The 16,086-nt window shown below is 47.6% G+C and overlaps 2 protein-coding genes across 5 annotated transcripts in view; both read right to left on the bottom strand.

Moving 5' to 3' along the window:
- Window positions 1–175: 175 nt before the first annotated feature.
- CFAP157 (cilia and flagella associated protein 157) lies at window positions 176–12,541 on the bottom strand. 3 transcript variants are annotated; one of them, XM_087914446.1, is made up of 10 exons: window positions 12,291–12,541; window positions 10,075–10,346; window positions 8,256–8,409; window positions 6,742–7,009; window positions 6,392–6,522; window positions 3,339–3,489; window positions 1,823–2,007; window positions 1,295–1,448; window positions 562–660; window positions 176–418 (listed from the first exon to the last, which is right to left on the bottom strand). In XM_087914446.1, the coding sequence occupies exons 1-10, from the start codon at window positions 12,419–12,421 to the stop codon at window positions 347–349; spliced, it is 1,617 nt and encodes a 538-aa protein (XP_087770572.1). In that variant the 5' UTR covers window positions 12,422–12,541; the 3' UTR covers window positions 176–346. The 3 variants fall into 3 exon arrangements, with proteins under 3 accessions (XP_087770572.1, XP_087770574.1, XP_087770573.1); XM_087914448.1 differs by having other exon boundaries at window positions 10,075–10,324; window positions 12,291–12,377; XM_087914447.1 differs by having other exon boundaries at window positions 370–660.
- Window positions 12,542–13,810: 1,269 nt separating this feature from the next.
- Window positions 13,811–16,086, bottom strand: part of CERCAM (cerebral endothelial cell adhesion molecule) — a 15,700-nt gene continuing 13,424 nt past the window's right edge. Inside the window, exons 12-13 of one of the 2 annotated variants that reach the window (XM_087914441.1) lie at window positions 14,668–14,930; window positions 13,811–14,068 (exon numbers count right to left, since the gene is read on the bottom strand). In XM_087914441.1, coding sequence (XP_087770567.1) covers window positions 14,678–14,930 — 253 coding nt within the window. In that variant the 3' untranslated portion in view covers window positions 13,811–14,068; window positions 14,668–14,677. The remainder of the gene's footprint in view (window positions 14,069–14,667; window positions 14,931–16,086) is intronic. The other variant, XM_087914442.1, reaches the window with a different exon arrangement.

Here is a 16,086-nt window from a genome sequence, read left to right as displayed (position 1 = left end):
ATCACGCAACCGCGACGGGGATAGGTTCGTGGGCCCCGTCATTTGGAACGGTTCGCTGGATGAACGGTCCTAATCCGAGGAGTCCCTTCCTCCCTACCCCAGGAGGGGAGAACCTCTTCCCTTCCCCTTCCCACGTTCCCACCCACCCTCCGCCCTCTTTCAAAAAGGCTCGGAGATCCGAAGGGTACCGTCCAGTTTAATATGGCTACGAGACCAAAATAAAAAAGTAAATGCAGCAGCCAGTTGGGGCGGATGGCCCGTGGGGACCCCCAACACGGCCTGGGACCACCCCACCACCCCATCTGCTCGGTTGGGTCTCTGTCCCGGTTGGGGCTGTTCTCATTTCTCACTCCTGGCATGGAGGCTCTCTGGGTTTCCTTTTGTTCTTATCCGGGTTTGCGTAGGTCATTCCAGGTATCTTTTTTTAAAAAAATAAAGCCCCCCATAGTTATGCCGTAGTTTACACACACCCCTCAACTCCCTTCTTCCACCCTACTTGCTCAGCAGCTCCTGCCTGGCCAGGTGAGTCACTATTTCGGGCAGGTCTTCACGGATCACTACCTCCTCCGACGTCTGCGCGCTCTCCTCTGGCGCCTGGGTCGCACTCTTGGCGTGTGGGCCGACCTTGTGGTTACTCTCGGTTCTCCAGGACAATATAGACTGCGGAGGAAGCAAGGGGTGAGGTGGGGTTTAAGGTGCGGGTGCTGTTTTTCTGAGGACTAGCAGCCCCGTTTTCTATGATGCCCTGTGTTTCATGAGGAGTAGAATTCTATTTCATGAAGACCAGAAATCTTGTTTCATGAGGACTAGAATCCTGTTTCATTAAGACTAAAAACTCTTTCATGAGGACTAGAATCCTGTTTCATGAGGACTAGAATCCTGTTTCATAAAGACTAAAAACTACTGAGGACTAGAATCCTGTTTCATGAGGACTAAAAGCTGGTTCATGAAGACTAAAAACTCTTGTTTCATGAGGATTAGAACCCTATTTCATGAAGACTGAAAACTTTCATGACTAGAATCCTGTTTCATGAAGACTAAAAACTGTTTCATGAGGATTAGAACCCTATTTCATGACGACTTGAAAACTTTCACGAGGACTAGAATCCTGTTTCACGAAGACTAAAAACTCTTGTTTCATGAGGACTAGAATCCCTCTTGTTCCAACGACCCAAAGCAACGGAAGGAAGCTGCAGGACAGGAAGCCTGCCCCTTCCCCTTTCGCTACGAAGCCAGGCTCCCTTCTCTTCTCCCCCCCCCCGCCCCCAGACCCATCCTCCCCGGCCCCACCCACCTCCTTGGCGCTGCCATACGGGCGGAGGGTGACCAGCTGCTGGGAAGACGAGAGGGAGTCCAGGGAGGGCAGGCTGTGCACCGGCTTGGGCAGCTTGAAGATGTTGCAGTGGGACGTGGTGCGCGAGGCCTTCGTGTGCCATTCGCTGGAGAAGCTGCGGAGGGAAGCACCGGCTGAGCCTCTCGGGCGAGTGTGTGTGTGTGTGTGTGTGTGTGTGTGGAGAGAGAGAGGTGGAAACTCCTCCACCAAGGTTCCCGCCTTCAGAACACAAAATGTTGGCCTCGATCGCGGTCGTAAGGCGAGGACGACCTGTCATCCAGGCACCCGAGTCCCCGTTTGCCCCGCAGTGCAAGCGAACGCTTCACGGTTGCGTTCTGCGGCTTCCCACAAACTCCCAGCCTGGAGCCCCCAACAGGGAAGGTGCCACGCGGTTCTCCTCGTCCCAAGATGGCGGTGCCCAACGCTGGGCTCCCGCCTCTCCCCTGCCCACGTCTGCTCCCTCCCCCTCCCCCTGCCTCGGGCTCGCACCTTCTGGACAGGTTGGTGACTTTGACCACCTTGCTCTCGACTGCGATGGGGTGGAGGCCTTGTTGAGAGTCCAGGTGGGCGATGCTCCTCTGCACAAAACGGAGGATGCTGTGCAAGGCGTTTTTACGCCGCAGCTGGAACACCACGTCAAATTCGCCGTCTTCCTCCTCTGCCAGCGGCCGTTCCTGAGCGGAGAGGGGAGAAAAGGATAATTTATTTCACGTATGGTCGGTGGAGATTCTCTGTCCTCCAGGTTGTTCCGAAGTGGCAACTTTGTTTTTTCTTTGAAGAGGTTTTGCTTCTCATCCAAGAAGCTTCTTCTGCTTTGACAGGATGGTAGGGAACAACGGAAGGATTGATACCCCGGCAGACAGCTGATCATTTGCATCTTTTTAGAGAGACGTTGAGGCCACCTATCCCAGGAATAGAAGAATAGAAGGAGAGAGAAGAGAAGAGAAGAGAAGAGAAGAGAAGAGAAGAGAAGGATGAGAGATGGAAGAAAGAAGAATAGAAGGAGAGAGAGAGAGAGAAGAGGAGGGAGAGAGATGGAAGAAAGAAGAATAGAAGGAGAGAGAGAAGAGGAGGGAGAGAGATGGAAGAAAGAAGAATAGAGGGAGAGAGAGAAGAGGAGGGAGAGAGATGGAAGAAAGAAGAATGGAAGGAGAGAGAAGAGAAGAGGAGGGAGAGATGGAAGGAGAGAGAAGAGAAGCAAAATGTCTTCAAAAGAAACCAGAAAGTCCAGTTGCCCCCTGAAAAAACACCTTTGGGACAACTATAACCTGGAGGACCAAGAATCTCTACGGACTTTTAGCTATACTACCCTTGGAATCAGGGATGGGATCTGGCTGTATAACTACCGGTTCTTGTCTACTAGCGTTGCACGCGAGTCACGCGAGTGCAATTTACGACCTGCTGAGCTCCCTGGACAGCTGAGCGGTGCTGCGTGCAAGGGCGCAGCGCTTGGAAAAGCCCCTGCTGTGTCGCGCAAAGCAGCTGCAGTTGGAAGGTCAGATAAGAGCCCGGGCGGGTGAGCGGGTCACAACAGCAAAGCAGACCTAGAACCGGTTCTATGTCTGCGGCTCTTCGAAGCAACCGGTTCTACAGAGGGGGGCAGAACCGGTAGAAACCCAGCCCTGCTTGGAATGGTTTGGGAGGAGGAATGGATTTCTGGGGGGTGGGGGGGGAATTGCAGACAAAATTGCAGACATTTGTCCACTCAAGTGACCCCCCAGGACACCGATAAACCTCCAAGTGGCCTCAACGACCCTCTCAAAGGATGCAAACGACCAGCTGTCTGCAAGGAGTATAAATCTTCCATTCCCCACCACCCAGCCAGAGTTGAAGAAGCTTCTTGGGTGAGAAGCGAAACGCCTTCAAAAGAAAACAAACAAACAAGGAAGTTCAGTTTCCTGCTGGAAACAAAATAAAGCGTCCCGGGGGCCCATTTCACGTACAGTGCGTCATAGGTGGGCTAGCCACCTGGGACCCAGGTGGGGTCTACAGGTAAAACGCTCACCGTCAGCACTTCCTTGAGGCCCTGAGCGGTGTACTTGAGCAGCCTCTCGGCATTGAGCCTGCGCTGCTGTTCGTTCTGCAGCAACTTCAGCTGATCGTGCTCCTTGGCTAGCTTTTGGCCCAGTTCTTCTTTCAGCACGCCCAGCTCTTCTCTGCGGGAGGAAAAGGGAGAGGAGGAGGAGGAAAGGAAGGAAAAGGGAGAGGAGGAGGAGGAGGGAGGGAAGGAAAAGGGAGAGGAGGAGGAGGAGGAGGAAGGAAGGAAGAGGAGGAGGAGGGAAGGAAGGAAAAGGGAGAGAAGGAGGAGGAGGGAAGGAAGGAAAAGGGAGAGGAGGAGGAGGAGGGAAGGAAGGAAAAGGGAGAGGAGGAGGAGGAGGGAAGGAAGGAAAAGGAAGAGGAGGAGGAGGAGGGAAGGAAGAGAAAAGGGAGAGGAGGAGGAGGGAAGGAAGGAAAAGGGAGAGAAGGAGGAGGAGGGAAGGTAAAGGAAGAGGAAGAGAAGGAGGAGGAGGGAAGGAAGGAAAAGGGAGAGGAGGAGGAGGAGGAAGGAAGGAAAAGGGAGAGGAGGAGGAGGAGGGAAGGAAGGAAAAGGGAGAGAAGGAGGAGGAGGGAAGGAAGGAAAAGGGAGAGAAGGAGGAGGAGGAAGGAAGGAAAAGGGAGAGGAGGAGGAGGAGGAAGGAAGGAAAAGGGAGAGAAGGAGGAGGAGGGAAGGAAAGAAAAGGAAGAGAAGGAGGAGGAGGGAAGGAAGGAAAAGAGAGAGAAAGAGGAGGAGGGAAGGAAGGAAGAGGAAGAGAAGGAGGAGGAGGGAAGGTAAAGGAAGAGGAAGAGAAGGAGGAGGAGGGAAGGAAGGAAAAGGGAGAGAAGGAGGAGGAGGGAAGGAAGGAAAAGGGAGAGGAGGAGGAGGAGGAGGGAAGGAAGGAAGAGGAAGAGAAGGAGGAGGAGGGAAGGAAAAGGAAGAGAAGGAGAAGGAGGGAAGGAAAAGGAAGAGAAGGAGGAGGAGGGAAGGAAGGAAAGAGAGAGAAAGAGGAGGAGGGAAGGAAGGAAGAGGAAGAGAAGGAGGAGGAGGAAGGTAAAGGAAGAGGAAGAGAAGGAGGAGGAGGGAAGGAAGGAAAAGGGAGAGAAGGAGGAGGAGGGAAGGAAGGAAAAGGGAGAGGAGGAGGAGGAGGGAAGGAAGGAAGAGGGAGAGGAGGAGGAGGAGGGAAGGAAGGAAAAGGGAGAGGAGGAGGAGGAGAGGAAGGAAGGAAAGGGAGAGGAGGAGGAGGAGGGAAGGAAGGAAAAGGGAGAGGAGGAGGAGGAGGGAAGGAAGGAAAAGGGAGAGGAGGAGGAGGAGGGAAGGAAGGAAAAGGGAGAGGAGGAGGAGGAGGGAAGGAAGGAAGAGGAAGAGAAGGAGGAGGGAGGGAAGGAAGGAAAAGGGAGAGAAGGAGGAGGAGGGAAGGAAGGAAAAGGGAGAGGAGGAGGAGGAGGGAAGGAAGGAAAAGGGAGAGGAGGAGGAGGAGGGAAGGAAGGAAAAGGAAGAGGAGGAGGAGGGAAGGAAGGAAAAGGGAGAGGAGAAGGAGGAGGGAAGGAAGGAAAAGGAAGAGAGGAAGGAGGAGGGAAGGAAGGAAAAGGGAGAGGAGGAGGAGGAGGGAAGGAAGGAAAAGGGAGAGGAGGAGGAAGAGGGAAGGAAGGAAAAGGAGAGAGGAGGAGGAGGAGGGAAGGAAGGAAAAGGGAGAGAGGAGGAGGAGGAGGGAAGGAAGGAAAAGGGAGAGAAGGAGGAGGAGGGAAGGAAGGAAAAGGAAGAGAGGGAGGAGGAGGGAAGGAAGGAAAAGGGAGAGGAGGAGGAGGAGGGAAGGAAGGAAAAGGGAGAGGAGGAGGAGGAGGGAAGGAAGGAAAAGGGAGAGGAGGAGGAGGAGGGAAGGAAGAAAAAGGGAGAGGAGGAGGAGGAGGGAAGGAAGGAAAAGGGAGAGGAGGAGGAGGAGGGAAGGAAGAAAAAGGGAGAGGAGGAGGAGGAGGGAAGGAAGGAAAAGGAAGAGAGGGAGGAGGAGGGAAGGAAGGAAAAGGGAGAGGAGGAGGAGGGAAGGAAGGAAAAGGGAGAGGAAGAGGAGGAGGGAAGGAAGGAAAGGGAGAGGAGGAGGAGGAGGAAGGAAGGAAAAGGAGAGGAGAAGGAGGGAAGGAAGGAAAAGGAAGAGGAGAAGGGGGAAGGAGGAAAAGGAAGAGAAGGAGGGAATGAGGAAAAGGAAGAGAGAGAAAGAGAGGGAGGAAAAGGAGACAAAGGAATGGGAGAGAAGGATGAAAGGAACAGAAAAGGGAAGAGGAAGAAAAAGAAAGGGATGGACAGAGGGATGAAAAAGTCAAAGGCAGGAAGGAGGGTGGAAAAGGAAAAGAGAAAGATGAAAGGGAGGGAAGGAAGGAAGGAAGGAGAAAAAGGAAGAGGAAGAGAAGGACGGAAAGAGGGTGGAGAAAGACCAGGGAGAGAGGAAGGGAGGGAAGGAAGGAGGAAAAGAGGGAAGGAGAGAAAGACAAAGAGAAGGATGGAAGGAAAAAAATGAAGGAAGATGAGAAAGAGAGGGATGGAAAGAGGGAGGGAGGGAGGAAAGGAAGAGGGAAAGAGAAAAGGAGGAAAAAGACACAAGAGAAGGAAGGAAGAGGAAGAGAAAAGAGAAAGGGGTGGAAATGGAATGAGGGAAAAAGAGACAAGGGAGGGAAGGAGGAAAAGGAAGAGGGAGAAAGAAAAAGAGAAGAGGGAAGGAAGGAAAAGAGGAAAGAAGGAAGGAGGGAAGGAAAAGGAAGAGAGGGGTGGAAAGAGGGAGGAAAAAGAAAGATGGAGGGAGGGAAGGAAGAGAAAGAAAAGGACAGAGAGAAGAAGGAAGAAAGGAAGGAAAAGAGAAACAGAAACAGAAAGAGGAGGGAGGGAAGGAAGGGAAAAGGAAAAAGGAAAGGAAGGAAGAAAATAAAATAGTTTTTCTTCTTCCCTCCCCCGTCTGCCCTTACATGAAATAATCCCAATTTACGACCAGGAGCCCCTGTTGGGAGGGATCCTGGCCACCTGGTCCTTCTCTGGAGCGAGCGGGGGAGATTTACCGGAGGAGCAAGTTCTGCTGGAAGAGGCTCCCGTTGGACTTCTGCGCCTTGGCCAGGAGGCTCTGCATTTTCAGGTGCTCCTCCAGCTGGACTTCCAGCTCTTTGCATTTCTCCGTCAGCATCCAGATGATCTGCAGAAATAATTTTAAGATATATATATATATATATATCTTAGGACAGAGAAAGAGAGACAAACCAGACAGAGAGAGAGAGAAACAGAGACAGAGAGAAACAGAGACAGACAGAGAGACAGAGAAAGACAGAGAAAGAGAGAGAGAGAAAGAGAGAGAGACACAGAGAGAGAGAGAGAGAGAGAAAAGAAAGAGAGACACAGAGAGAGGGAGACCTGCCTTCTGGTGGCTGAGGCTGTTGGTGACCATTTTCTTCTCGTTCTGCTCGAGCAGCTGGAGCTGCTTGATGGCGTCGGCGTGGGCCTCCTTCAGGCGGTCGTTCTCCTGCATCAGCTGCAGGCTCTGCTCCGTCACCTTGGTCAGCTGCAGGCTGATGGACACATTCTCCCGGATGGTGCGTTTCGTGGTCTCCGCCATCTGGTTGTTGGCCACTTTGCGGAATTCGGCAGCGACGGCATTCACCCGGTGCAGCATGTCCTTCTTCATTCTGGAGGCGGGGGAGAGAGGCGATCAATCAATAACCCAACGCGGGAAACATCATCCGATACACTTTCCTCCTCCTATTTGACCCACAGCAACAACCTGGCGAGGTAGGGCTGGATTGAGAAAGAGGGACCAGCCCAAAGTCACCCAGCTGGTTTTCACAGCTACGGGAAGACTAGAACTCACCATCTCCTTGTGATCCGCCCAACGTCACCCCAGGGGGCTTTCATAGCTAAGGTGGGACTAGAACTCACGGTCACCTGGGGATGGTCTCAGTCACCCAGTTGGTTTTCATGGCTGAGGCTGGACTAGAATTCATGTCACCTAGTGATTGCCATGAAGTCACCCATCTGACTTTCATGGCCAAGGTGGGACTAGAACTCACCATCTCCTCGTGATCAGCCCAAAGTCACCCAGGGGGCTTTCATAGCTAAGGTGGGACTAGAACTCATCATCTCAAAAAGCCACCCATCTGGCCTTCATGGCCAAAGCAGGACTAGAATTCAGTCCCCCAGTTTCCCGTCTGGTGCCTTAACCACTAAACCAAACTAGGGTAATCAAATTCACAAAGAAGCCACAAATTCAGCAGGCAAAGGTAGGTAGGTAGGTAGGTAGGTAGGTAGGTAGATAGATAGATAGATAGATAGATAGATAGATAGACGGACAGACATAGATAGATAGATAGATAGATAGATAGATAGATAGATAGATAGATAGATAGATAGATAATAGATACATAGATAGATAGATAGATAGATAGATAGATAGATAGATAGATAGATAGATAGATAGATATAGATATAGATATAGATAGATGATAGATGATAGATAGATAGATAGATAGATAGATAGATAGATAGATAGATGATAGATAGATAGATAGATAGATAGATATAGATATAGATAGATAGATAGATAGATAGATGATAGATAGATAGATAGATAGATAGATAGATATAGTTATAGAGATAGATAGATGATAGATGATAGATAGATAGATAGATAGATAGATAGATAGATAGATAGATAGATAGATAGATAGATAGATAGATGATGGATAGATAGATAGATAGATATAGATAGATAGATAGATAGATAGATAGATAGATAGATAGATAGATAGATAGATATATAGATATAGATAGATAGATAGATATAGGTACAGATATAGTTATAGTATTAGATAGATAGATAGATAGATAGATAGATAGATAGATAGATAGATAGATAGATGATAGATATTTACCGACCTCTCTTTATCTATCACTGCCTTCCGTTCAAGGTTATAGATGATTTCTTTGTGTTGTTCCTCTTCCTTCCTCAACTGATTTTCCCGCTCGGCAAATTTCGCCAAAATCTCATCTTTCTGCAGCCGAAATTCCTCCAAGGCGGCCAACTTCCCACCTGCGCAAGAAGGAAAAAAAAATTATAAAGAATGACTCCACCATTTTATCTTAAGTTTATCCTGATAAACTGACGTTCTCCCTCAGAAGTTTGATGAGGGCGCTTCATTTTATACAGGCGGTCCTCGACTTATGACCATAATTGAGTCCCAAAGTTATGTGAAGCGTTGGTTAACATGAACTTTGCCATGTTTTAAACAACCTTTCCAGCTGCTAAGTGGCTCACCGCCCTTGATAAATTAGTTACCCCATCGTTAAGTGAATTTGGCTTCCCCACTTGCTGGTCATAAGGTCGCAAAAGGGGTATCACGTGACCCTGGGACGCTACGACCGTCATAACTATAAACCAGTTGCTGAGCGTCTGAATTTTGATCATGTCATCATGATCAGCAACAGTCGTAAGTCTGAAAACGGTCATGAGTTGCTTTTTTTCAGGGCTGTTTTTTTCTTTGTACGGTCACTAAACGAATTGTTGTGAGTAAAGGACTAATTGTATTTTTCTTCAATGCAAATTATTATGATGATTATTATGAGCCATGGTGGCGTAGTGGTTAGAATGCAGCATTGCAGGCTAATTCTGCCCACGGCCAGCAGTTCAATCCTGACCGGCTCAAGGTTGACTCAGCCTTCCATCGTTCCAAGGTGGGTAAAATGAGGACCCAGATTGTTGAGGGCAAATAGGCTGACTCTGTAAACCGCTTAGAGAGGGCTGTAAAGTACTGTGAAATGATACATAAGTGCTATTGCTATCTATCTATCCACCCATCCATCTATCCTCTTATCTATCTATCTGTCTCTGTCTATCTATCCTTACATCTATCTATCATCTATCTATCTGTCCATCTATCCTTACATCTATCATCTATCTACCCTCTTACATCTATCTATCACCTATCATCTATCTATCCTCTTACATAGATCTATCTATCGATGGTATCTATCTATCCTCTTACATCTATCTATGTATCTGTCTGTCTGCCTGTCTGTCTATATCTATCTATCTTTCTATCCATCTATCTACCTATCTCCTTACATCTATCACCTATCAACTATCTATCTATCCTCTTACATACATTTATCTATTTACGGTATCTATCAATCATCTTACATCTGCTATCTATCTATCTATCTATCTATCTATCTATCTATCTATCTATCTATCTATCTATCTATCATCTGTCTGCAGTATCTATCTATCCATCCATCCATCCATCTATCTATCTGCAGTATCTATCTATCTATCTATCTATCTATCTATCTATCTATCTATCTATCTATCTATCTATCTATCTATCTATCTATCTATCTATCTATCTATGTATCCATCCATCCATCCATCTATCTATCCATCTATACCTACCTAACGTACTTTCCTATCTCGATCTATCTGTCTGTCTGCTATGGTGGCGCAGTGGTTAGAATGCAGTATTGCAACCTAACTCTGCCCACTGCCAGCAGCTCGATCCTGACCAGCTTAAGGTCGACTCAGCCTTCTGTCCTTCCGAGGTCCGTCAAACCCGAGGACCCCAGATTGTCGACGACTCTAAACCGCTCAGAGAGAGCTGTGAAGCAGCATGTCAGTCTAAGGGCCACTGCTGCTGCTGCTGCTATTATTATTGTTATTATTGTTACTATCATTAAAGAATTGCCCGCCAATCTGGCTTACTCAGCAGCATGTTCTCCGAGGTCAGCTGATCCTTGGTTTCTTGGAATTCGTGCCTCAGCTGGACCAGCTGGGTTTCGAACGCGTCCTTCTCCAAGTCTTTGGCCTGCTGGAGGTTCTGCAGCTGAAGGCTCAGCTCCGCGATCTCATCCACCCGTTGGTTGAGTGTCTTCTTCAGGAAGGCCACAATCTCCTTGTTGTCGGTCAACATTTTCTCGTATTCGTTCCGGAAAAGTTCTTCGCTTACCTGCAACTGGTCCCATTTCTGCTGGTACCTAGCAGGATGTCAACGCCCCGCCCCCCCCCCGTCGGTCCCGGGGCGGGGGCCCCCAAATCAATCAGTCTCGACTTATGACCACAATGGACACCCCCCCAAAAAATATTTCCATTGCTAAGCGAGGCAGGGCCAATTTTATGACCTTTCTTGCCACAATTGAGCTTCCAGTTGGGACTTTGCGTGTCCAAAGGTTGAAAAAAAGGGATCACACTTGACCACCCACCCCAGGACATTGGGAAACCATCATAAATATGAGTCAGTGGCCAAGCGGCCAAATTTTGATCACCTGACTAGGGGGAAATCTGTAACGGTCATAAGCACAGATAGTTTTCAACTTACAAGAGTTCATTTAGTGACCATTTGGCATTGCAACGGCACTAGAAAGAGCGACTTACGACCATTTTTCACACTTACGACCGTTGCAACATTCTGTTGTGGTTAGCCGGCAGCAGGTGAGGACGGCTGAGGAGAGCGAGGACTCAGGTGAGGAGCCAGGACCATCAGGGAGTGGACTGCTGCCTTCAGAGACTATGGGGGCTGGCAGCAGCGATGAGGAGGTTCCTGAGGAGCCTGTGCCAAGTGCGCATGCGCGCAGGATTGCTTGGAGGAAAGAGCAGCTACAACAGCATGGGCGACTCAGGAGTAAGGCTGCAAGGTAATGGCCCCTCCTTCAAGAAGATAAAAGCCAGCTGTGTAACTAACATACTTTGCAGAAGGCAAAGACGTTTTGAAACTCCAGCCTCATGGACATTCTAGTATCCTGAGTTTCTATTTGAAGATTCTTATTTTGAAAATTATTTCTTGTCTGTTCTCTTTTGGCAAGTCTTGCACAGTTTGGGGTTAGGGTTAGGGTTTAATTATTTTGTAAAAGCATTACAAGGTTTCTGTTCCTTTTGGGTTGTGTTGGATTTGTTGGAAAAAGGTGTGGGTCAGAACACATTCCTCCCCACATGGTCACAGGATCAAAATTTGGGCACTTGGCAACCGACTCGTATTTACGACGGTTTGCAGTGTCCCGGGATCACGCGGATCCCCGTTTTGCAACCTTCTAACCAGCAAAGGCCACGGGGGAAATACTAAGATTCATTTAACAGCCATGTTGTTAGTGGAAAAAAACCACGGAAATTCACTTAACAACCGCAACGAGATTAAATCCTTTGAGGTTTTTAGAAGTTTGGCTCGAGAATCATGATTTAATTGGGGCAATTGCTGGAATCCTGACACTGAGGACTCCCTGTTTTAAAACACCAGAAGTCCTTCCAGAGGTGTGGATCTCTACTCCCACAATCCCCCCGCAACCCTTGCCGGCGTTGTGGAGAATTCTGGGAGTCAAGAGTGTTGTGGAATTGCAACTTGAAAAGAAACCCTGAGTAGTGCGATTCCTTCAGCGGCTTTAAAATCTGTGATTTTGCACCAAGGGCTTTGGGGCAACCGGTAGAACTCTTGAACGGGTACCAAACTCGGGAATTTCAACCCACCAGGGAACAAATCCTCAGCCAGAAACCTGAAGGGGAGGAAAAAGGAACCCCCCAAAATGCAGTGGGGTGTCTGTGCCAAATGTTTGCCAAGCTCTCATTTGGACATCCGTCTGTCTGAAACGGGATCCAATAGGGTTTCCTGGCTGATGGGGTTGGACTATAAGACCTCCAAGATCCCTTTCCAACTTGGTTATTCTGTTCTAGTCATTTATCTGGCCCAGGATGGGATGACAAGCTAGAAAAAAAATCCCAATTTTTTTTTTTTTTTTGATTCGCTTGTGATTTTACCCAATTCTGTTTTTCGGCAGCGACTTGGAAAAAAAAAGAGAGACTTGGGGAGCGAAGCGAAGCCCAGCCTGCTCCAGATCCAAAATTTTTAAAAAGGTGGGAAAAAAAATATGTCAAGGTTCCCTACCTGCCAAGCCTGCCCCCTCACCCCACATCACCCACCCACCCGGACTCACCGGGCCAGGCGCCCCTCCAAATCTCGGATCTGGATGAGATAAAATTCTCGGCTGTGTTCTGGCACGATATTGTCATCCACCTCTGGCTCTTTGGGGGTCTCTTTTTTGCGCCCCCTTTTTTTGGGTGCCATGGCAGACCTTCAGGCACTTCGGGAAAGCGAGGAGGGGAAAAAAAAAAAAGGAACTGGAACAGGGGCTCTTTAAAAGCCAGAATGCCTCCCCGGTTGCTAGGTGAAGGAGATGTACATAGCAACGGAGCCGCGGAATCTAAGAAGAGCGTCGGGCATCCATTCAAGAACCAACGCTCTGTCTCCAGCAGGGAAGGATTCCACTCCTAGGGCAGCCTTTCAGGTGCCTTCCACAAGGTCTGGACTACAGATCCCCTCCTTCCCAGCCAGAGGGGGGCCTGTAACATTGGGGGGAGGGCTTGGAGAGAAGGAAGGGGAGGGAGGGAGGGTTGGGAAAAGGGAAGGAAGGAGTAAAGAATGAAAAAAAGGAAAGGAAGTAAAAACGAAAGGAAGGAAGGAATGAGAGGAGAGGAAAAACAAGGAAGGGAGAATCGGAGAAAAGGAAGGAGTAAAGAATGAAAAAAGGAAGAAAGGAAAGGAAAATGAGAAAAGGAAGGGATGGGATGGGAAGGGAAAGGAAAAATGGAAGGAAGGGTTGGAGAAAAGGAAGAAAGGAAAAAGGAAGGAAAATGAGGAAAGGGAGAGAGGGTGGGAGGAGAGGAGGAGGGAGGGTTGGAAAAAGTGAAGGAGGGGTAAAGAATGAAAAAAATAGAAGGAAGAGGAAATGAAAGGAAGGAAGAGAGGAAAAACAGGGAAGGAAGGGTTGGAGAAAAGGAAGGGGTAAAGAATAAAGAAAGGAAGAGAGGAGAAAAGAAAGGAAAATGAGGAAAGAAAGGAAAGGAAAAGAAAGGAAGAGAAAGGACAGAATGGGACAGGACAGGAAAGGAAACACAAAAGGAAGGAAGGATTGGAGAAAAGGAAGGAATGGAAAAGGAAAGGAAAATGAGGAAAGGGAGGGAGGGAGAGAGGGAGGAAGAAAGGGAGGGAGGGTTGGAAAAATTGGAAAGGAGTAAAGAATGAAAAAGGAAGAACGGAGAACTGAAAGAAAATGAGAAAAGGAAGGAAAGGAAAGAAAGGGAAGAGATGGGATGGGAAAGGAAAGCAAAAAGCGGAAAGAAGGAAGGGAGGGTTGGAGAAAAGGAAGAATGAAAAAGGAAAGGAAAAGAGGAAAGGGAGGGTGGGAGGGAAGAGAAGGAAGGAAGGAAGGAGATGAGATTGAGGAAGGAAGGAAGGAAGGTGAGATTGAGGAAGGAAGGAAGGAAGGAGGGAAGGAAGGAAGGAAGGAGATGAGATTGAGGATGGAAGGAAGGAGGAGATGAGATTGAGGAAAGAAGGAAGGAAGGAAGGAAGGAAGGAAGGAAGGAAGGAAGGAAGGAAGGAAGGAAGGAAGGAAGGAAGGAAGGAAGGAAGGAAAGGCATCAGAGAAATGGAGGGATCCGGGAGGCTAGCCCATTTTTTTCTGTGCAAAAGTCTTTATTGCATCAATAAAAATTTGGGTCAGGATTGTCCTTGCACAGCAAGGCGCCATCTCTAGCAGGCGGGCCGAGCCCAAAGAAACCCACCTCTGGTCTTTGCTCACCCCCCCCTCTCTTATCCAAACAGTTGAAGCAACCCCCACCCCCCCGCGTGTCTGGTGAGGAGGGGGAAATGGGCGCTTCCATTCCCAGATCTGTCTTTTCTCTCCCACTCTACGTAAACTGGAAGGCGGACCTGGAAGTGAGAAAAGCACCAATGAGTCACCCAAATCCCTTGGACCGGACGACACAGATCAGAGCAAATGTCACCAAAGCCTCCACTCAGCCTCTGAAGAAAAGGCTGCTTAGAAATATCAGAAATAAAAAAGAAAAATAACACAAAAATATCCCCTGGAAAACCTGACACTGACAGCTCCCGGGGGGGGTTTCTCCCCTCTCCTTCTTCATCTTTCCTTTCCTTCTCTTCCCTTCTTTTTTTTCCTTTCCTTTCTCCTTCCCTTCCCTTCCTTTTTTCTTCTTTTCCTTTCCCTTTCCTTCCTTTCTTTCCCTTTCCTCCTTTTCCTTTCTCCTTCCTTTCCGTCTTCCTCCCTCCCTCCCTCTCTTTTCCCATTTTCCTTTCATTTCCCCTTCCTTCCTTTTCTTTTTTCATTCTTTACTCCTTCCTTCCTTCCTTTGCTGCTTCTTCCTTTTCTTTCTTTCCTTCCCATCCTTTTTCCTTTCCTTTTCCCTTCCCTTTCCTTCTTTTCCTTTTCCATTCATCTTTCCTTTCCTTTCTCCTTCTTTCCTTCCTTTCTTTTCAATCTTTCCTTTCCCTTCCCTTCCTCCTTTCCTTACCAGCCAGAGGTTACAGCTCATCTCGAGATGCTGTGGGGAAGGAATGGCTGATGGGGCCTCCGTGGCCCACACCTCGGGGGTCCTTCAGCGTCTTCTGCGAGCCACTCCAGGTGGTTTTCTGCGAATCATCATCCCAGATGGTGGAAAACTCCGTATCGCTCATCCATTCGGCGTCCCCAGCATAGTGGGAAGGATAAGCCAGGTAGGGACGGATGGAAAAAGCCCGCAGATCTCGGCTGCCGAAATACTTTTTGTAATCCTCACTGCGGGAGAGAGGAAAGAAAGGGAAATTATGCACAGCCTTCAACTGTAAAACTCTAAGAAATTGAAAAGACCTTTGGACATAAAGACCAATAATCTATTCCTCAAAATATGTGCAGAGTCTTTTCTTAATTCTACTCTACTCTATTCTCTATTCCATTCCGTTCTTCCATTCCATTTTCTATCTTCTCTTTCTCTTCTCTTCCTATCTATCCTACCCTAACCTCCTATTCTATTCTATTCTATTCTATTCTATTCTATTCTATTCTATTCTATTCTATTCTATTCTAATTAGATTCTATTCTACTCTACTCTATTCTCTATTCCATTCCGTTCTTCCATTCCATTTTCTATCTTCTTTCTCTTCTCTTCCTATCTATCCTACCCTAACCTCTATTCTATTCTATTCTATTCTATTCTATTCTATTCTATTCTATTCTATTCTATTCTATTCTATTCTAATTAGATTCTATTCTATTCTCTATTCCATTCCGTTCTTCCATTCCATTTTCTATCTTCTTTCTCTTCTCTTCCTATCTATCCTACCAACCTCTTATTCTATTCTATTCTATTCTATTCTATTCTATTCTATTCTAATTAGATTCTATTCTACTCTATTCTCTATTCCATTCCGTTCTTCCATTCCATTTTCTATCTTCTCTTCTTTCTCTTCTCTTCCTATCTATCCTACCCTAACCTCCTATTCTATTCTATTCTATTCTATTCTATTCTATTCTATTCTATTCTATTCTATTCTCTATTCTATTCTATTCTATTCTATTTCTCTTCTCTTCTATTCCTATTCCTATTCTATTTCTATTTCTACTCTATTCTTGTTCCATTCCATTCTAGAAAAAAAGGAAAGAAAGTCCAGGTGCCTCTTGAAAAAGCACCCATGTCAAATGTTTCCTGCAATTATGACTGCGGAGAAGCAGCTGTCTTTCCGTGCTCTTCGGCACTCAGGGACAGGAAAATGACATGTCCAAGAGAAACAGAAATATTTCTAAATTAGAAGCTTCCTTCCTTCGCCCATGGCATGCATTTGATCCTGTCATGATTCTAAAAAACAGTTCGTTCTGCTGGCTCCGGAAATCTTCTACAATTCATAGCTCATTAGTCAATTGTCATAAGTCTCCTTCTCCCCAACCAGCTGCAAAG

The sequence above is a fragment of the Pseudonaja textilis genome, chromosome 17, assembly GCF_049901715.1.
Source record: "Pseudonaja textilis isolate UNSWEBS1 chromosome 17, rPseTex1.2, whole genome shotgun sequence".
Taxonomy (NCBI): Eukaryota; Metazoa; Chordata; class Lepidosauria; order Squamata; family Elapidae; genus Pseudonaja; species Pseudonaja textilis.
Note: the sequence above shows the minus strand (reverse complement) of the source record. Positions and strands in the feature narration are given on the sequence as shown.